At 35.2% G+C, this 19,686-nt stretch overlaps 1 protein-coding gene and 1 non-coding gene across 2 annotated transcripts in view; both read right to left on the bottom strand.

Annotated features, from left to right (window-relative positions):
- Window positions 1-19,686, bottom strand: part of cutlet (chromosome transmission fidelity protein 18 homolog) — a 170,434-nt gene that overhangs the window by 80,095 nt on the left and 70,653 nt on the right. The window contains exon 19 of the mRNA XM_075354703.1: window positions 18,844-18,938. Within this exon, the coding sequence (XP_075210818.1) occupies window positions 18,844-18,938 (95 nt within the window). The remainder of the gene's footprint in view (window positions 1-18,843; window positions 18,939-19,686) is intronic.
- TRNAA-AGC (transfer RNA alanine (anticodon AGC)) lies at window positions 848-920 on the bottom strand. Its single transcript has one exon. It is a non-coding gene; the product is annotated as a tRNA-Ala (tRNA).

The following is a 19,686-nucleotide window of genomic DNA, read 5'->3' as shown; positions in this document are numbered from 1 at the left end:
AATGTTAAAAGTAAAGTATCTAACCCGTAGCTAGTGAAAGACAAGTCGGAAATTGGGTATCACATCAGGAATGGAGTGAAGATGACATGTTTTAATCTGTCGGTCACTTCCGAGTCCAGACCAACTGAAAACGGTTGCCACTTAATAATACAATCGATAAAATATTTTAGAAAAACTCTTGTGAAAGCAAATTACTACTTATTGAAAAATAACTCGTTCGAACACCATCATTTTAAAACGGATTTTTTTTAAATTTTTAATGAAAAATCATAAGCATAAATAACTTGAATTAGTATGCATCTATCGAAATCTAGCTTGTACTAGAATTATTTCTATAACATTCAAGAAACTGAATGTCTGTTAATACGATATGTTAACAAACCTAAAAGTATGTTTGAAACTTACGGCGGCTAGTTTTAAACCAAGATTGGATCAATATTAGATCCATAATTTCTTTAAAGTTATAGAGAGAAAACAAATTAAAAATTAAAAAAAGGCATTTTTGGCGCATGCTACTATAAATAGTTCAAATCAAAATCAAATTATTTAAACTGGGCCATTAAAGTTAATCTTATTTTAAAAAAAAGGAATGCATCAATAACAAAACAAAATATACGATTAACTTAGAATAAATAAAAAAAACTGTTTATCAACACATTTTAATTTCAGTACTTGGAACATACTGCTATCGGTAAAATGATGCTATCGATCTCCTCTTTGGATTTTATTATGTCCAGTTACGAGGTAAATTTAACTCTGTTCTATTTCTAGCATGAGATACACATTTTCTTTATTATACAAAAATACACACTTTATTTTTGTTACTAAAATAATAAAAAATAAACATTGGAGGCGCCGGGTATCGATCCCGGTACCTCTCGCATGCTAAGCGAGCGCTCTACCATCTGAGCTACGCCCCCTGTGTTATATTTGTCGTGAAAGAGAAACAATATTTATTCACGCATTAAAAAAATTAAGAAACCAACTGAGATTAAACTGGTTTATACGATACTGTACGTTGACATTTAAGTATCACATGGTGGGGAGAGATCAGAGAGGGTATCGCAGCATTCGGGATTCAACTTTGTACACAATGGAAATGGTATCAACTTCAAGGTAAAGAGTGGTTTGCCGTGAACAATTCAATGTAGAGTAATTTGTAAATTTCGAGCCTACTTGCTCTTTTACAAAATTATTTTTATTTGGTACGTTCAAAACAAAATACGAACACACAACACACATATAATTTAATTACTAATAAAGTAATTTCAAGGAAATTATATTGAATAAGAGCCGCTCAGAACTCGCTTCGGTCGCCTTTCCCGTCTAACCAGAGGGCTCTCCCTCCCTGGACCACCGTGGTGTTCATTGTCCTCTACAAAAGACAGAGTAGAAGCAATTATGGTAACCAAAGTACCCAAAGCTTATATGAAGGACGGGGAAAGGAGAGAAAGGAAAAAAGGAAGACGGAGAAAGGGGAGAAAGAGAAAAAAGGAAAACGTGAAGCGGATGAAGGGGGAAGGGGAAGAAAGGGAAAGGAAAGAAAGTGAAAAAAGGGAAGGAGGAAAGTGGAAAGGGAAATAGGAGGGAAAGAAAAAAGGTACTCCGACCCGTAATCTTTTGACGAAAATACATTTTTAGCATTTAGTTTTTTCTTTTTCTTTTTTATAACCTTCGGGACCACCGTTAGGTATTGCTTCAGAGGATGAGATGAATGATAATTTTTGTAGCTGCCTAATCGGGATTCGAACCCGGGACCTCCGGATGAAAGGCCGAAACGCTGCCACTCGCGCCACCAAGGCCGGCTTTAGTATTTACTTGCTCAACGTGAAATTCAACGCTTGCAACAAATTTCAGTAAATAATTTTACGGACGAAAATAACATTTTAAATAACTTCCCACGAAAATTTTCTTTTAATTGATCGGGGTGCAGTGGATCCAACTTCCACTGTTTGATCCAACTTTGTTCTGTTTTATTTCGTTTACTAGGAGGCGGAAAATTAAAGCAAAACTTTTTTTTCAGCAGAGCTACATTTTATTAAAAAGAACTTAAATGGATAAGAATCAAAGGAAAATAAATTTGAAATAGTTTCGTTAAAAAAAGGTTCCCTTCCGAGAATTATATAAAAATAAATAGCCGGAGGAACGCAGGGTAATTCAGCTTATACAAGGACAACACATTTCGATTCCTAAAAAGGAATGAATAATTAGAAAAATTTAATAGAAGTGGAAAACTGAATAAGAGGTAATAAAAGTCATGTACTCTGGCCAAATCAGTATTTTTTTTTACAGATACATATGACATAGCAACTTTTCAATAACTGATAAATACAAGAGTGAATTAGTTTTTGCGTTTTTTATCGTTCTCTTTTTTCCACTTTTAATAGTTTTTCTTTAATAAAAGAGAATAAAATTATCGTATATACTACGAGAGAGTGAATGACTTAATTTTTCAAAATGGTTTTTACTTTAGAAGTGGTTCATATTGCAAATCAATATTGAACATTATGCAGTAGTGAATTCGGTATCAAAACCAAAGCCGGTATATATATATATATATATATATATATACCCTCAGTATATTTCAGTACTAAAGGAAATTAATGGAAATGTTTCAGTAACTTGATTGCATCATAACTTCAAAATGGGGGTTGTTTGATATGAATTTCGAAATGGCACTGGGCACGGCACACCTTCAGTTCCGTCAATCGCCGATGTTACTGTACTTCAGTACTCAACTGAATCATCAAATATAAATGATGGTCAATACATACTTTGCATGCCTGAATCTACTATATTAATGTTAAATAGTATGAAACACTAAACTATTATTATTATTAATCAGCACTATCTTTCGGATACCCATTTAAAGTAATATTAGCTTTAAATATTATAATTGATATAATAATTACATTTTAATAGCAAACATTTCATAAATATTAATAATAAACAAATAATAATTAATATTTAAAAACTACGTTAAAATAATGAAGGATAGAGAAGGCGTTAATTGAAAGTATTAAAAACCTAAAAACCTGTTGAGTATTAGAAAAGAGATTTAAAAATAAATGCTGATAACACTAAATATCTGATAAATGAAGAATTATTTTTAAGGTGGAAAATATTTTTTTTTTAACGTATTACTTTTTGTTACTTGAGTTCAATTTTATCCAGCCAGGGATGTTACGTCACACACAGTAGATTATTTGGATGGGGTAATTTAAATATTTTTGTATGAACATCATTAATGTAACAAAAACTGCTACAGAGAGAAGTGTTTAATAAGAGAAAAGTGTGTATACGGGTGTAAAATATGGACAATAAATAATAGGGAACATGATACATTACTTATTTGGAAAAGATCTACAAGCGAATATGGATTTTTGGAGGTCTACGAGCTAATTTTAAAAATATAAAGGACTAGAGAAATTTTCTACAGTAAGGCTTCCGGAAATATAGGAACTAATGCAGTCGTTTTAAATGGTTTGTTAATTTTCTGAGAACGGACGAGTCAAGGGGTTGCCAAAACCATAATGGAATGGCGTTAAGAGAAGCGAAATAGAAGGAACCTACCACTATCACGGTACAACATAATAGTATTTTACATTGTTGACAATCAGAAACTACTGATGAGTCAGATAAATGGTGGAAGTATTACATTGAATGAATTCATTTCTTCCAAGAGACGACCGAAAATATTATCGTTTATCTAGACATGCTTCAAAATTACGATGATGACCATGTGGATGCCATTACTACCAGCACGACGGAGTACCACCTCACTATCACCTAGAAGTCCGAGATCTCAACCCAGGTCGGTGAATTGGTCGTGAAGGTCCAACTGCACTGCAACCTCGCTCCCCAGATTTGACTCCGCCAGATTTTTTTTCTTGCTGGATTATATTCATTAAAAATCGAGTCATGTCCCGCCTTTGCCTGCTGATCATGTTGAGCTGACTTCGAATTAACATAAGAAAAAATTGTAAAAAAATTAAAATTGCTGAATAAAGAGAAACGTTAAAATTGCTATTAAGAAATAGCAATGGAATAAAGAGAAATGGCAATAAAAGAAATAGCAACAAATTACAACAGCTGATCAACAATGTGCAATTAGTGTTTAAATCATTCTGTAAGGTACATTAAAGTATATCGAATAAGATGAATTTATATTCATCTTATTAAAAGGCAATAAAATTACCATTAATACTTAATGTACCTTTCAGAATGATTTAAACACTAATATTGCATATTAAGGTAGGTCTTAATGTACCTTAAGGTACATTAAGTATATCGAACTGTGCGGTCGTTTGAACGTGATCGGTTGCCATTGACGAAATGCCGTACTTATATTCATTTTGGGTGTAAGTAATGGTAATGCTATTTGACCATGAGAAAAAATGAAATAAAGAGAAATGGCAATAAAATTACAACAGCTGATCGACAATGTGCAATATTGCACATTGTTGATCAGCATGATTTAACTACTAATACAGTATTGCACATTGTTGATCAGCTGTTGTAATTTTCTTTTCTCATGGTCAAATAGCATTACCATTACATACACCCAAAATGAATATAAGTACGGCATTACGTCAATGGCAACCGATCACGTTCAAACACCGCACAGTTCGATACACTTAATGTACCTTACGTAATATTGTATTTTAGCCGTAATAAAAGGTTTTCTTTATAATAGAATATATGTAATAGATTCGATTAGATTAAGATGAATAAGCCTACCTAGGAAAGGGATTGATCGGCACTAATATGCTAGTTATTTCAGATTATTTTTAGTTTAGTATTAATCATAAAATTCAAAATTTAAGATTGGAGTTTTTTCGTATTCATAATTTTAAATTTGAATACCAAACTTAAATTAAACTTCTATTTCCATAATAAATTAACCACTTAAACGAGAATACATTTTAATTATACTTTTTTTTTTAATTTTATTTTCGAATTAAAAAGTTTGAAACAAGCGCGTCTATACCCACACAAAACACAATCATACGCTAACTTGATGATACAGGTAATGAAAGGAAGCGATGTAAAAAAAAATACACCTTCTAGATTATAAAGCATATCTACAAGATTTTGAAGCATAAATATGAAAAACTACATCCATTAAAGAACTGAAAATCCCCCCAAAAAAAATTCAATACAATCTCTGATTTATGTAGGATTATATTTTATATTTTATGTCGAAAGCGACTCGTGGAAAAGTTAATAAAAAGCAAAGAAGATTATCAGTTTTACTAATTAATCACTGGTTACTAAATGAAATTAATTTATGTATTAAAATATTACTATAAAATTATTTCATTAACAGTTTTTCAAGTAAATTTACAAAGCAGTATTTACATTAAAATTTTCAATTGTAAAAAAACAAGTAATAAATCTGCCTCTATTCATCAATTTTAAATAGTCAAATTCTGGTTAGTTAGTTATGATTTATTAACCGAAATTATTCAAATGATCGATATCTTTGAAAAAAAATACTACTGTACTTTTTAAAATATAAAGCGTATCTACTACTTTTCTATAACTGACCTCAAAAGGTTATTTATTTAATCGACCTATATATTTGTTATGTATTTCTTTTTTTATGTGTGTTCGCGCATAGTTTTTTCTTATTAATCCGATTTACATAAATTCAGTTACAGCGCAGCTGCTTTTCGCAGGGATAGTGAAAAATCTTTTAATCGGTCTTAAAATTGATTTTACGCCGTCCGGCGGTAGATGAGGACACTGGGAATCCTGATATTTTATATGAATGCATCACGTTAGATAATATGATGTGATCTTCTGTAGAGCAGGTAAGAAAATCATCAAAAATTGAGATGATTTTGTCAAAAGACAGGGTAAGTCAATTATTATCCGAAAATGTTGGTAGTACTGTCGTGTTGCGTAGATGACGCATGCGTGGTTTAATTATGTCTGTGCAGGTTTGATGCTGCTAGGATAGTTCCATTATCGCTTCCCTGCCGTTAACCATGGCTGCTCCGCTTTCAGTTTGCACCAAAGAAGAGCAACGTTCAGTTATCAGTTTGTGTGGTCGGAAGGTGTATCAGGGACCGAAATTCATCGACGACTTTCGATGAAAGTCGTCGATGAATTGGCAGATGTCGACTTCTTAGACAGAATCATCACTGGTGACGAAACATGGATCCATCATTCGAGCCGAATATGAAATGACACAAGAGTATGGAATGGAAACATCCAAATTCGCCCTGAAAAAAAGTTAAAGACCCAACCATCCGCAGGAAAACTGATGCTTACGGTTTTTTGGCTGAAGCCTGCAATTCGAAGCAAACTTCGAGTACTGCCCTTCTGACTTGTGCAACGATGGACCAAGCGCATTGAAATGCAAGGGGAGTGTTGAAGAAAAATGATGTACATTTGTAGTTTCCTATTGATGTACATGTAGCTTCCTATTTGTATTGCAATAAAATTTATAACTACGCTGCGGATAATAATTATCTTACCATCGTACATTATATATAATAAACAGAGTCGGTAGGGACAAAGGGAATATTATAATTCTACTAGCTCCCCGTCGTAGCTTCGCCCACGCTATATAATTATTTTCTTTCCCGTAGCGGTCAATCTTTTTATTTTATGTTTAACCGGAGGCTGGTGAAGCGAGTCACACATACAGTAACAGTGGCAATGTCTGAGGTGGTTGAGCTACAGCGCCGTACACCCCTTAAAAAATTCGGAATTAGCAGCGATAGATCGGGTAGTTTTTTGTTTATCCCGAACAAAAAAAAAACCCCTTCCTCTTTGTATCACAGGATATACGGGCATCACATTAAATGGTCTAGATGTCGGTTCCATTTAATAATTTAAACATTGAATATTTATTGAATATTTATATCACGCAGGCGATTTCTCTTTTTGGTTAGCAATCAGAAATCGTTGAACCATCGACCATAATCCAGGGTACAGTTGCGGGAGTTTATTTTTATTAATTCGTTTGTCATCAGTTCTATATGACTTTTGATCTAGCTGCTAGATCAAACCCATTTAATTTCCATATTTATTTGTATTAAAACTATCTTTTTATTAATTGCATATATTTTAACCAAACATTGCTAGATCAAACCCATTTAATTTCCACATTTATGTGTATTAATATTAATTGCATATCTTTTACCAAATATTTTTGGGGGCAATATTGGGGGAGAAGCCGATCAAAGTTTACAATATTTCGATTTTTTTTAAACCTTTTTTGGTTTATTTAAAATGTTAATACTCGTATTATTATTATTATTAAACGTTTAAATATATCTTTAACAATGATATAATAAAATTCCCTAAAAAAGAATTACGGCTTTACTCTTGACAGATTTTTATTTCATATACACCACAGGATTTTAAATATTAATGGCTTAATTACGTGATAGAGCACAATTTCGAAAAAGATCAAAATACTGATTAAAAAAATTTGGTTTCAACCAGAATCCCTTGTTCAAATGACGTTTTTTCCTCAAACAGAAAAAAATTCAATTCTCATAAAACATTTTTCTTCAACAGTCCCCTTGCATTTCAACGCGCTTGGTCCATCGTTGCACAAGTCAGAAGGGCAGTATCAAACCTGCACAGACATAACAATAAACCACGCATGCGTCATCTACCCAACACGACAGTACTACCAACATAAACAAAAATATAACTAAAAATAAAATATAACTTGCGGATAATAATTGACTTACCCTCGTATTGTTGCTAAAATAAAAATCAATTTTTTTAGCAAAAGAAATATTCTGAATTTTATTTCTAATATTAAGATTACATGAACAATTTTATAAATTACAACATAATAAAAATTTAAATACTCTACCGCAGAAACATCTTTAGCCGTAGCCGAGTAAGTCAACGTATTTCCCTCAAAAAAAATGTATCTTAAAATGTAACATTTTTAAAATGAGTCAAGCGGTTGAATTAAACTCGTATTCGGAAGTAGAGATTCTCAATTTCAATGTTTCGTAAATCTACATTAGGATGGGCAACACAGTTATCAATAAACAGGGAAAATGTTTCTTGATTTTTTGTAACTCGTTGTTCCAAGCACTTAGCCAACCACGAAAATCTAGACTCATCATCCCGGAATTAAAATAGTAGTGCACACGTACTCTCCACTCTAACCCACTTAAAACATCGTGGTTTACCTGCTTTACCGATAACAAGAAGTTTTAATTTGTCACTGCCAGACATATTCGTGCAACAAAGCACGGCAATTCGATCTATTGGTTTTTTTTTTAATCAGATAACGCGATGTGTTAGATAACAACACCACACACAATGGGCCACGTACTCGCAATGAAGAAAAAACAACATAATAAAAATTTAAATACTCTACCGCATTAACATCTTTAGCCGTAGCCGAGGAAGTCAACGTATTTCCCTCAATTTCTTGTAAAATGTAACTTAGTTTACTTGGGTAAATAAATTTAATCTTTACGGTTGAAACTCGTATTCGGAAGTAGAGATTCTCAATTTGAATGTTTCGTAAATCTACATTAGGATGGACACTCTCCACTCTAACCCACTTAAAATTTTAATTTGTCACTGCCAGACATATTCGTGCAACAAAGCACAGCAATTCGATCTATTGTTTTTTTTTTTGGAGTTAGATAACGCGATGTGTTAAATATAACACCATACACAATGAGCAACGCACTCGCAATGAAGAAAATAAAAACATTTGCTTCGTCATAACTTTCTTTCTTTTTCCTGTTTAGCCTCCGGTAACTACCGTTTAGATAATTCTTCAGAGGACTGTGGCGGCGGGCGCTGGGACCACGAATAACAGAGGAAGTGTCCTGGAGGACTTCCTTGCAGCTACCGGTACCACATGCCTGAACGACGGAACTCCGACGAGCGAGGGGCCATGAATCCATCCTCGATCTGGTGATCGTGGATGGGAGAATGGTCACTGATAAAACCGAATTCCGAGTTTTGAAAGCGGAGACCGGGAGTCATCACCTTGCGGTCTCCTTGATAATACACGTCTGTTCGGCGACCCCTGCTGTACGGAACCCGGCAAGAAGACTCACTAGCAGACAGGTGAACATAATTGTGGAGAGAGCGGCACGCAAAATCTCCGACGGCAGAAGGTTGGATCCGGAGGTCCTCCAAGAAATAATCTCACACGAAATTTCCAGCATACCAGAAACGGAGCATAGATACCACCCTGTGTACTGGTGGAACCAGGAGATCGCCGAACAAACGAACGGCCCAAAGAATAAGAGCTAGACAGGGATCTGAGGCTCAGATTGAACAAACTATGGAGGCCTATCCTGATTAAGAACGCCAAGAGATCTAAGTGGAGGGAACTGTGGTGAGCTCGATGTTGACCCTTCCAAATAGTAATGGGGGGCGAGCCTTCCAAATAGTAATGAAGCGATTGGGGAGGCGAGTGCCTGCGCTGAATGAGGACGAAGCGGCGCGCCAGATGTCCGTACTTTACCCACGGGAGAAGGAGAGACGGGAGGCAGTCTTGTGCGAACGTGGCAGTCCGGGCCCAGATGGAGTTCCGGTAGCGGTCATTAAAGGCCTGGCTAGAATAGTACCGTGGGAGATGATTACGGACATTTTGAGTTATGGGCTGCACCGCACTTTCCCTAAATGCTGGAAGGAGGCCAGAACGGTTTTTCTTCCCAAACCGAATACAAGCCCAGGCGAGTTCCGAGTGTTTTGCGAGTACCGAGTTTTGCGAGTACCGTCCTATCAGCTCATAAATAATATGGGTAAGGCTGCTGAGAGGCTTCTTGCTACCAGACCTAAGCGGAAGCCTACATTTGGAGCAATATGGATTCCGTAAGGGCCGTTCGACACTGGATGCGATAAACAGACAGGGTGGTCAGTTAGATATCAAAAATGCGTTTGGCTCGGTACCGTGGACGACCATTGTAGCGGCGCTCAGAGAAATGAATGTTAGTGTGACCACTTGCTAAACCAGGTTGACTGCTACCTGTCTGATAGATGGACGGAGGTTCGCACTTTGGAGGGGGTGGTGAGATTTCCGGTCTTCGGTGGAGTTCCGCAGGGGTCTGTGTTAGGCCCCTTGCTATTTTACGACCGGGTGCTCCAGTTGCCTTATCCGGAAGGAGTCAGCGTAGTCACACGCTGACGACATTGCACTATTGGTGGAAGATAAGGAAATTGGTGATGCAGAGGATAAAGCAAATCGCTCCCTCCAACTCATAGACAACTGGCTAACAACAACATGGAGGTGTCCGGCAAAAAGCAAGTGTATCCTCTTAACGGGTAAGAGAAGACTGCGTCGTGATCCGTGGAGAGGTTATAACTGAGGTCAAGGATACAAAATACCTAGGGGTGACGATAGATAAAAATCTCAAGTTTGGTGGGCATATAGAAAATGTGTGCAAAAAAGTAGGGCTCACCCTAAAAGCCATCAGGAGATTATTCGTGGAACACACACGACCCAACTGATTGCGTCGGCGGCGGTGTCTGCGGCGTTATACGCGGCGCCGGTTTGGGCTGATGCAATCAGGATACAAAGAAACTGCGAAGAATGCACAGAACGGCATTGTTGGGAGTGGTGGCAGGGTATCGTACCCTGTCATATGAAGCTATATATGTGCTTGCGTCGGTCCCGCCGATAGAACTCATTGTTGGGAGTGGTGGCAGGGTATCGTACCCTGTCATATGAAGCTATATATGTGCTTGCGTCGGTCCCGCCGATAGAACTTCAGATCAAGAGCAGGAAAGTGAGAGCGGAAGGGTGTAGCAGAGCTGATATAGTGATTTGGACGCATGGCTGGATCGCCAACATGACGAGGTGAACTTTTAACACAGATGATGTCGGGTCATGGATGTTTTGGTTACTATTTAAAAAGATTCGGCAAGAGGGACACACCCAACTGCGACTACTGCCAGGAGGTGGACGACGCAGAGCATACGATGTTCGAATGCCGGAGATGGGCACAATACAGACAATTCATAGCAGTCAATATAACCTGACGCGAATAACAATTTCGCCGGTACGGTTCTTCGCACTAAGGAAGAGGAGGCGCGACGAAGGAATCGAAGGTGGACAGCCCCGTCTCTGAGAGCCTGTATGCCCTGGCGTGCAGGTTTCGGTGAGAGGACGGGGACTCCGGGGAGATTTCGCGGGGATAAAATTAAAAGACCTAGACCCGGCCGGTGTAGCTGGTTTTGGGGGTGCGCGCGCTCCTTGTGCTGGTCGCACCGGTTTGAAGCAAATGGCATAAAGACCGAGACCCGGTTTCTGGCGGCGGGGGTGGGGAACGGCATAGCCGGGCTTTGCCCTCGTCGGCGGGAATTAGAGGCAGGCAAGAAAAGATCTAGTACCGGGGCGGTTGACCTGCCGTGCCGGATGTAAAACCGGTGGGCGGGAAGACCGCCTTAGAGTCAAAAGACACGTCTCTGGGCCGAGTATACGAGTATACTTAATTGGATGTCCGGCCCAGAGATGTAGAAAAAAAAAAATTGAATGAGGATACGTATGAGTGTACATGAAGTGTACACTCATTCTTGTACATTCTCAGTTCGACCATTCCTGAGATGTGTGGTTAATTGAAACCCGTGTAAATAAGTTAGTTCAAATCCGTGTAAAAATAGTAAGACTTGAACGCTGATTTGGGAAGACGCGTTAACCACTAGATTCTATCACTGGTCTGCACGTGCGTGGCGACGGGTTGGTCTAGTGGGGTTTGCTTCGTTATAACTGCATGATGTCATCTGTGTCGCCACGCACGTGCAGACCAGTGATAGAAGGAAGTTACCTCCCTGAACATAATCAACAGTCATGCGATTTAAATCGCTGATAAAATTGTGATATTTTAAAAATAAAAGAAAGAAACGAACGAGCTAGTGGACCTTATAAGCGGTGCATTAAGTTTATCGGGTACTGTGAATGAACTGTGCTGTCGTTAGTGAAGGTTTTCTGTGAATTTTAGTTTGAACGTGTTCGGTTTACAAGTACTTATTTACAACAGAGGAATACGCTGATTTGGTATTTAGTAGCATATGAAATACATTTTCCGAATCGTAGAGTCCAGATACCAAAACAATTAGCGCGATTTTTTGCAATCTTCGGGAAACAGTTTCACTACCTAGTATTCGTACCAGCAACAAATGATCTGTCCAACACTACGCTGTTATTGATGAAATTATTTTCGATGTAGTTGCGAAGACACAAAACAAGTTTTATCCTTATCATAGCGGAAGTAAATTCCTCATGAAATGGAGAAAGGCAATTTTTAACACCGATTTAACGTCAATGTATGGTGCGACCTTCTTCACGATCGGCTGTTTAGACCGTTCATATTACCTGGCCGCTTAAATACCGAGGATTACTTGCACTTTCTTTAAGACGAATTGGCGCAGGTACTTGATGTTCCTCTAGCGCCGAGACGAAAAGTACACTTCCATCGATATGGCGCGCCTCCCCACTTCTCTTGTGCCGTTACCAATCGCTTAAATCATGATTTCTCTGCAAAATGGATCGGTCGTAGAGGCCCACATTCCTGGCCTCCAAGATCACCTTCACCTTACGTAATACCTTTAGATTTTTACGTCAAGGGAATGACAAATATTGTATTCAAAACAAAAATACATTCTCGTGAATAAGAATAAGCAACAAAATCAGTACATAAGTGTGCCAATAAGTGTGTTGAAAATGGCAATACGTATTATGAAATTTGTTCTAGTTTCAGAATTAAATTCTCTACTAGTTTTGTTTACAGGTTTTATGTGTTTTATTACCCATTTAACAATTTTTATTGTACATAAAACATTGTCAAACATAAAACATAAACTTACATCATTTATTGGTTTTCACCTCATATTTCTCAAAAACTATTGCAGGAACGGTCCTGGGACGTATTTTATCGAATTTTTTAGGTCAAAGTCCATAAGAAATTACTAATTCTGTTCCTTAATTAACGTCCTAAAAATTTCGGTATGACCTCATTTTACCGTGGTAGCTGAAATCGACCGAAATCTTTTACTAGATGTAACTCACAAACGAAGCATTTTAGAACGTATGTTCCTTCATAACCTATTCTATTCGTGCTAATAATTAAAAAAAGTTCATATAAAGTCCCGGGGAGAATCTCGTGATTCAACCTGTATAATAATTTTTGTTCGTAGACTATCTTTGATGACTGTACAAAGTAATGAGTCTCATTGTTATTTTTTAATTTTATAACTCCTGAGATGGGTTTTTTGTTCGTAGACTATCTTTGCTGAAAGGACTTTACTGTACAAAGTAATGATTTTTTAATTTTATAACTCCTGAGACGGGTTTAAATTTTAGTTGTATATAAATACCAGAAAACTTCAACAATATCGTAGCCAACTTTTAAAAACATGCCGTAGGGGCAAAATAATTTAATTAGAAGTTTAATAACGAATTTGAATTATATAATTAAATTTTATCTAGTAGAAAATTAACTGAATAGTTTATAATTTGTAAAATAGTTTAATTGATATTATAATTACGTAATAATTTTAAGTATTATAGATTGGATTGGTTAGAAGTTTATGTGGAAATGAAAAGAGTAGGGATGATGAGGCGGTTGATAAAGTGGTAATGTAAAGATGCAGTAGAAGAGGGAGTTAAAATAGTAAGCGACCAAGCTCAGTGATATAAAGCGTTTCTGATTCAAACGGTGGTGGTCGGTGTTGTATCATTAAGGGATGAAATCCCATCCCCTTCACTTAGCGCAGCCAACCTTGGCGAAAAGTAATTAATCCTTGTGAATAGAACTACGACCAGTTACTATTATTTTATTTATTATCGTTCCTTTTCATATTGTAATGAACCTCTTAAAGCGGTCTCTCCAGATAAATGGGTTTCTTTTTATAGTTGCGGTTATAGTAAGTAACTCGGTTGGCGGTGAAGGAGGGGTTTACAACGATGAGTGGTGTGCACAATGGTCCGAAAGCGAGTGGTTTTAGAGGGGGGAAGACGGTTTTTTTTGGGGGGGCGTTGAGGGTAAACTTGATCTTTCAGGCTTCTTCATCTAGAGATGGCGGCGGAGGCGCCTTTACACAAGATTTCCGACCGACCTTCCACCACTTCTCTTTTTTTCCCCTGCTTCTATTAAAAGCCCGATAACAATTATTTACTCGTTACATAATTTATTATACTGAACGTAACGTAACGTATAAAATATATTTTTAATTGTTAAATTTTTTTATCGTTAGGACATATTTCTATACTTTACGACAAAACCGTTTCTTCTATGTGAATTATCAGACGGTTTATATAAATATATTATTCGCTTTTATTCGTCGATAAATTAGCGGGTAAAATAAAGATAAATATAAAAATCCATGATGAAAAATAAAGCAGTAAAAACAGAAACCCTCCCTTGAGGTCACATATACGGTACAGGGAACTGAGATACCGTCTCCTACTACGAGCGTCCCGTACTCCTGGATAGATAAGAATCTAGTAATAATTGTGAAATATGTGTACCGATAAAAGACCATTCAAATGCGATTACAAAATAAGAACTCGGCGTTACTTTACACTAATAACACCCGTTTATGTATATACAAGATTTGTTTAAATATCAATGGCTAAGCTGATTGGAATGAGATAACTATACCCACGGACGAAATTTTTGGGAAGAAAAAAATTAACACTGAATATTTGGTTTGGTATCTCTGGTAGCTATCTCTGGCTACAACAATGGCTTTTAATATACAGAATACACCACGACGTTCTCCCACAACTTTCATAACCTACTCTACTAGTGAAAATAACGGAGAAAGTTCATATAAACATATGACTGCTCGGATTTCAGGTACCCCGGTGAAAGTAGGTCGTACTGAAATTTTTAAGTTGTTAACGATAAATAAGTGATTTCTTACGGTTTGTGATCTGAAAGGTTTAATGAAATAGATCCCAGAACCGTATCTACAGTAGTTTTAAAGAAATCAGGGGTGAAACCAATTAATCAGGGTAAAAAACTTTTTTTTTGTTTTGTTAAAAGAGCAATAAACACAAACTTTTTAAAAATATTAGTAGAGAATTAATTCTAAATAAAATCCAAAGTGCATTATATGTACCGGTCAGTAAATAATAAATGTTCAAAAATGAAGCTCGTCATTTTCAACACAATTCTTGGCAAGCTTGTATTGCTTTTGTTGCTCTTTTTAGTTCTTCAGGACGTCCTTAATTTTCTCAGTCACATAAACAATGTGAACAACTAATTCTCGTTCACATACATAATGTGAACAACTAATTCTCGTAAAGAATTATTTTTGTTTTTATACAAAATTTTTTCATCCATCCCTAGACGGAAAATCTAAAGGTATTAACATCAGTTGATCTTGGTTGCCAGGAACGTGGACCCCCACGACCTATCCAGGGAAATAATGATTTGAGTGAAAACAACACAAGAGAAGTGGGGAGGCACGTCGTATAGGAAGTATACTTTGCGTCTCAACGCCAGAGTAAGATCTTCAAGCAGCAGCGCCAATTCTTCTTTAAGAAAGTGCAAGTACATCTCGGTATTTAAGCGCTCAGGTAATACGAACAGTCTAAATAGTCGATTGTGAAGAAGGCCGCACCATATATTGACGCTAAATCGACGCTCAAATCGGTATTGAAAATTGCCTTCCACACTTTCACAAGGATTTACTTCTGTCCATTGCGTGATCATTGCGTAAATTGTGGATGCGATCTCGAGTGAAATTTGCCTCGTCTGTAAACGAAACATACTTTTAAATTGATTTGTATTCCACCAGTTGCATAACTCCAAACGGTATCAAAAACTTGTTACCATCAAACACAAAACTTCGATCCGCTTAGACAGACATCGTGCACTGACGCCTGGCCTGATCGAATACTTTCATCAATAATAACAGATAGTTCGTAGCTGGTACGAATACTACGTACTGAAGCTGTTTCCCGAAGATTGCGAAAAGTCGCGCAAATTGTTTTGGGGTCTCGAATCCTGTGATTCGGTAAACGTATTTCATATTCTACGATAGCATTACCATTGCACACACCGAAAATGAATACCATATCATCGCATTCCAGATGTAAATAAATACGAAAATACGACATTACGTCAACGGCAACCAACCATGTTCAAATAAAATACCAGACATCAAAATACCTTTATCTGGAAACCAGCCTCAATATGTGCTACAGGAGCCTAACAGGTCCACCCACCACAGTCATAATCTGGTCTTAAGTGATTTTACCTTTTTTACCATCTTCATTCAGATAAGATGTCGTGTCATAGAAGAGGTGTGCTAAGCTACTCACTAGACCAAACATTTTTTCCAACTGACTAATTTTTTTCTACTCACTAGACCAAAAATTAACTTTATAAGTTCTGTTTTTTAATGTTTCTTAATGTTCTTTAATTTTATTTAGTTGATGTTTCACTAGGTCTCTTCTTGTTTTTTTTTAACTTTGGCTATTTTATTCTGTTATTTGAAATTCTTGAAGTCATCTGTATTTTTGGTCGAGTAATAAACATATTTCATTTATAAATTTTCCAATTTTTTCGAACCCCAGTCAGGCACGGCATTATTAACATGCTACAAATTAACTAAATCCTATTACAATCTGACAGTTTAATACTACCATAATTATTTCAAGAAGTAGTATCATAAAAAATGTAATGTTAAGCAATAAAAATTTTCAGAACTGCAACAATATTTAATAATAAACCAGCTTCCATACATAGCTAAACAACGTTCGATGCAGTTTTGATTTAGTTAATTTACTGCGTACTGTCGGCATTTGTTAACTAATGACCTTAACAGTTGATGTTGCTACAAAAAGAAAATAATAAACAATACTTGATTGATATAGTAATATTAACTATGAAGAATAAGAAGGGGTAATATCAATTGAATTTTCAATATAATTTATTAACCTAGATAAATGATATAATTGATGTAAATTAACAGCTCTCACTGTAATAATATGATGAGATGATACAAGATGAGATGAGATAATATTATTTTACATGCATGTGTACATGAATACAATATCTCACTGTGTAGTCAATAATAATATCAGACATCAGACAGTAAATTTAATTTTACTAACAACGTACATGTATCACAAACAAACAATACAGATAGAGTTCCCCAACTTTCTAAACAAACATGTTCACAATTCATAATAAAATTACCTAATAATAAATCAATTAGATATAAAAGGAAATTCATTAAAAAATTTTATAACTACATTTTTTTATTCAATTCCTGGCTATATTTTAAAAGAAACAGTAGATCCTATTTTCTAATTATCTAATTTGTCATGGCAAACTACACGGTTAGAAACCCCATTAAAAATAATAATAAAATAACAAACTTTTGCTGCCCAGACTAAAACTTTATCATTAAGTTGATAAATTTTGACTTTGTAATCAAGATTTATTTCATAAAACAAAATCACACCACACTGTTTCATTTTGAAGCATCTTCATTAAATACTATATGGGATATCATTAAAATATTTTTATACCTACATTTCCCACCTTTTACTTTTTCATTTTATCAACTATGGACCACATTATTTCTGTTATATCATAGCATTGGGATGGAGTTCATGTATTACATCTTTCTTTATAAACCAAACATTTTCCTTAAAAATCTTTATTCTTTCTTTTGCATTTCATGATGATCATTGTCAAACATTCTGCAGCCTACAATGCTTCTGGATGAATATCAAATGGTTTAGTTTTGCATTTGTAGAGATATATTTCTTTTGTTGTGTACTTTTCATGTTAGAAGATAAGCCATTCCAAATTGTTTTTTTGGGCTATTTTTTTTTTTTTTGCTGGCATTCTATAGTTGAATATTTAAACTACCATATCACTAGACCTGTTCTTTCTCCTATTTCTTGTAACATGTTTACTGGTTCAGCTCCTATTTTGGGACTGAAAAAATCCAAATCATCTTAAAAAGCAAGGCAATCAATAACCATGACACATTTTTAAGAGTACAAAATTTTGCCCTACAAATCTATTTCGTTACTCACAAATAACTTTTCCAAAACACAATTGAAAAGTGTGAGTACATCATCTTGTCTCATTTTTGTTTGTGTGGGGGAAAGTACACATTTTGTCTAAAAAATTAACTTTAGAAGTTCTGTTTTTTAATGTTTCTTAATGTTCTTTAATTTTATTTAGTTGGTGTTTCACTAGGTCTCTTCTTGTGTTTTTTTAACTATGGCTATTTTATTCTGTTATTTGAAATTCTTGAAGTCATCTGCATTTTTGGTCGAGTAATATTTTTCTAGAGTTCAGATCCTTTGAGAATAGCTTCTTTGCAGCTTTCATTCCATCATTTATATACTAGAAGGACTGTTCTTTTCTGCTGCATTCTTTGAAATATCTTTAAGCAAACTGGAAAATTTAATGTTTTACCTTGTTTATATTTTGCTTCAATTTTCTTAATTTAATCTATTTTTTCCATTTGGAATTAACTTTAAATTCATTAATCAAATCAAACACTAAACAAAAACAAAATGAATAGAAACATGAAATAAAATGTTTAAAAAACATATGCTTTTCATAAAGCATATATATTTAAATACTCTAAAGCAAGTCTGTCAAAAAGGAACAACACATTTTTAAAGTAGTAACAAGGAAACCCCAGAATGAATCTCACGTATCCTGGAATACAGCAAAAGAGAGAGAGAAGGAGTAAACTGACAGTCTCTACACTGACAACAATGAATTACAAATCCATTCCCACTCATTACTTCAATAAACAACATTATAGGATCACAATGTCAACATATCACAGTAAAAAAATTCAATAAAGTTATAAAAATATTTCATAATTAAATAATTAAAAGACTGAACTTACAGATTCAGAAGGCTTCTTCAATATTTTTGGAGTTAATGTTTGTAAATGATTAGGCAATGATTTAGGTTTCGGTTCTTTCTTCTGAGGGATGGAAACTAAAAAATAGAAATAAGAACCATTAATACAAAATTTCACACTAAAAATAAGAACACATAAAACATTATTACTTACACAAATGAAGGGAATGGAATTATTTTACCAAAGAAAAATACTAGGTCAAAGCATATATTTAATGCAAAAGTTCTAGAGTTCTTTGAGCATCGTGAGGGCAAGTGTTCATACAAAAAAACACCGGATGACAGCATACCACGACATTTGTTCTGAATGGCTAGCCTAAGTTTCTTCAAAGTTTCACAGTAGACTGTTGAAGTAGCTGCTTGCGTCAGCACTTTGATGATGTTTGAATTGATGAAACACTATGGCAAATGCTTGAATTTGAATGGTGACTATGTTGAAAAATAGTTAAATTTAAGTTGCATAAAATAAAATATTTTTATCTACGCAGGTTTTTTACTTATAGCCAAATGGAGGTTTTACTTTTCGCCCATATCATCAAAAGTAACAAAATATTCAACATCTGTTCATTATTGATTAACAACAGTCAACAGTGAATTTACAGCAAACACAATTGTGAAAATTACGAAAATTTTAATTTTTAATTTTTAAACTTCTGGAGGTTTAACAGTGTTAGAAAAGATCTAAGAATAATATAATGTAACATAAATTGTGCAAGAGATAAAAGAATACTATATATATATATATATATATATTAGTACATTATGTGATAATCATATAAATGAATTATCCGTGATAAATTACTCTGTAATTCAAAATACAACAAAA

This window comes from Lycorma delicatula, chromosome 1, assembly GCF_047948215.1.
Source record: "Lycorma delicatula isolate Av1 chromosome 1, ASM4794821v1, whole genome shotgun sequence".
NCBI lineage: Eukaryota > Metazoa > Arthropoda > Insecta > Hemiptera > Fulgoridae > Lycorma > Lycorma delicatula.
The sequence above is the reverse complement of the archived record's forward strand: the minus strand, read 5'-3'. Positions and strand labels throughout refer to the sequence as shown.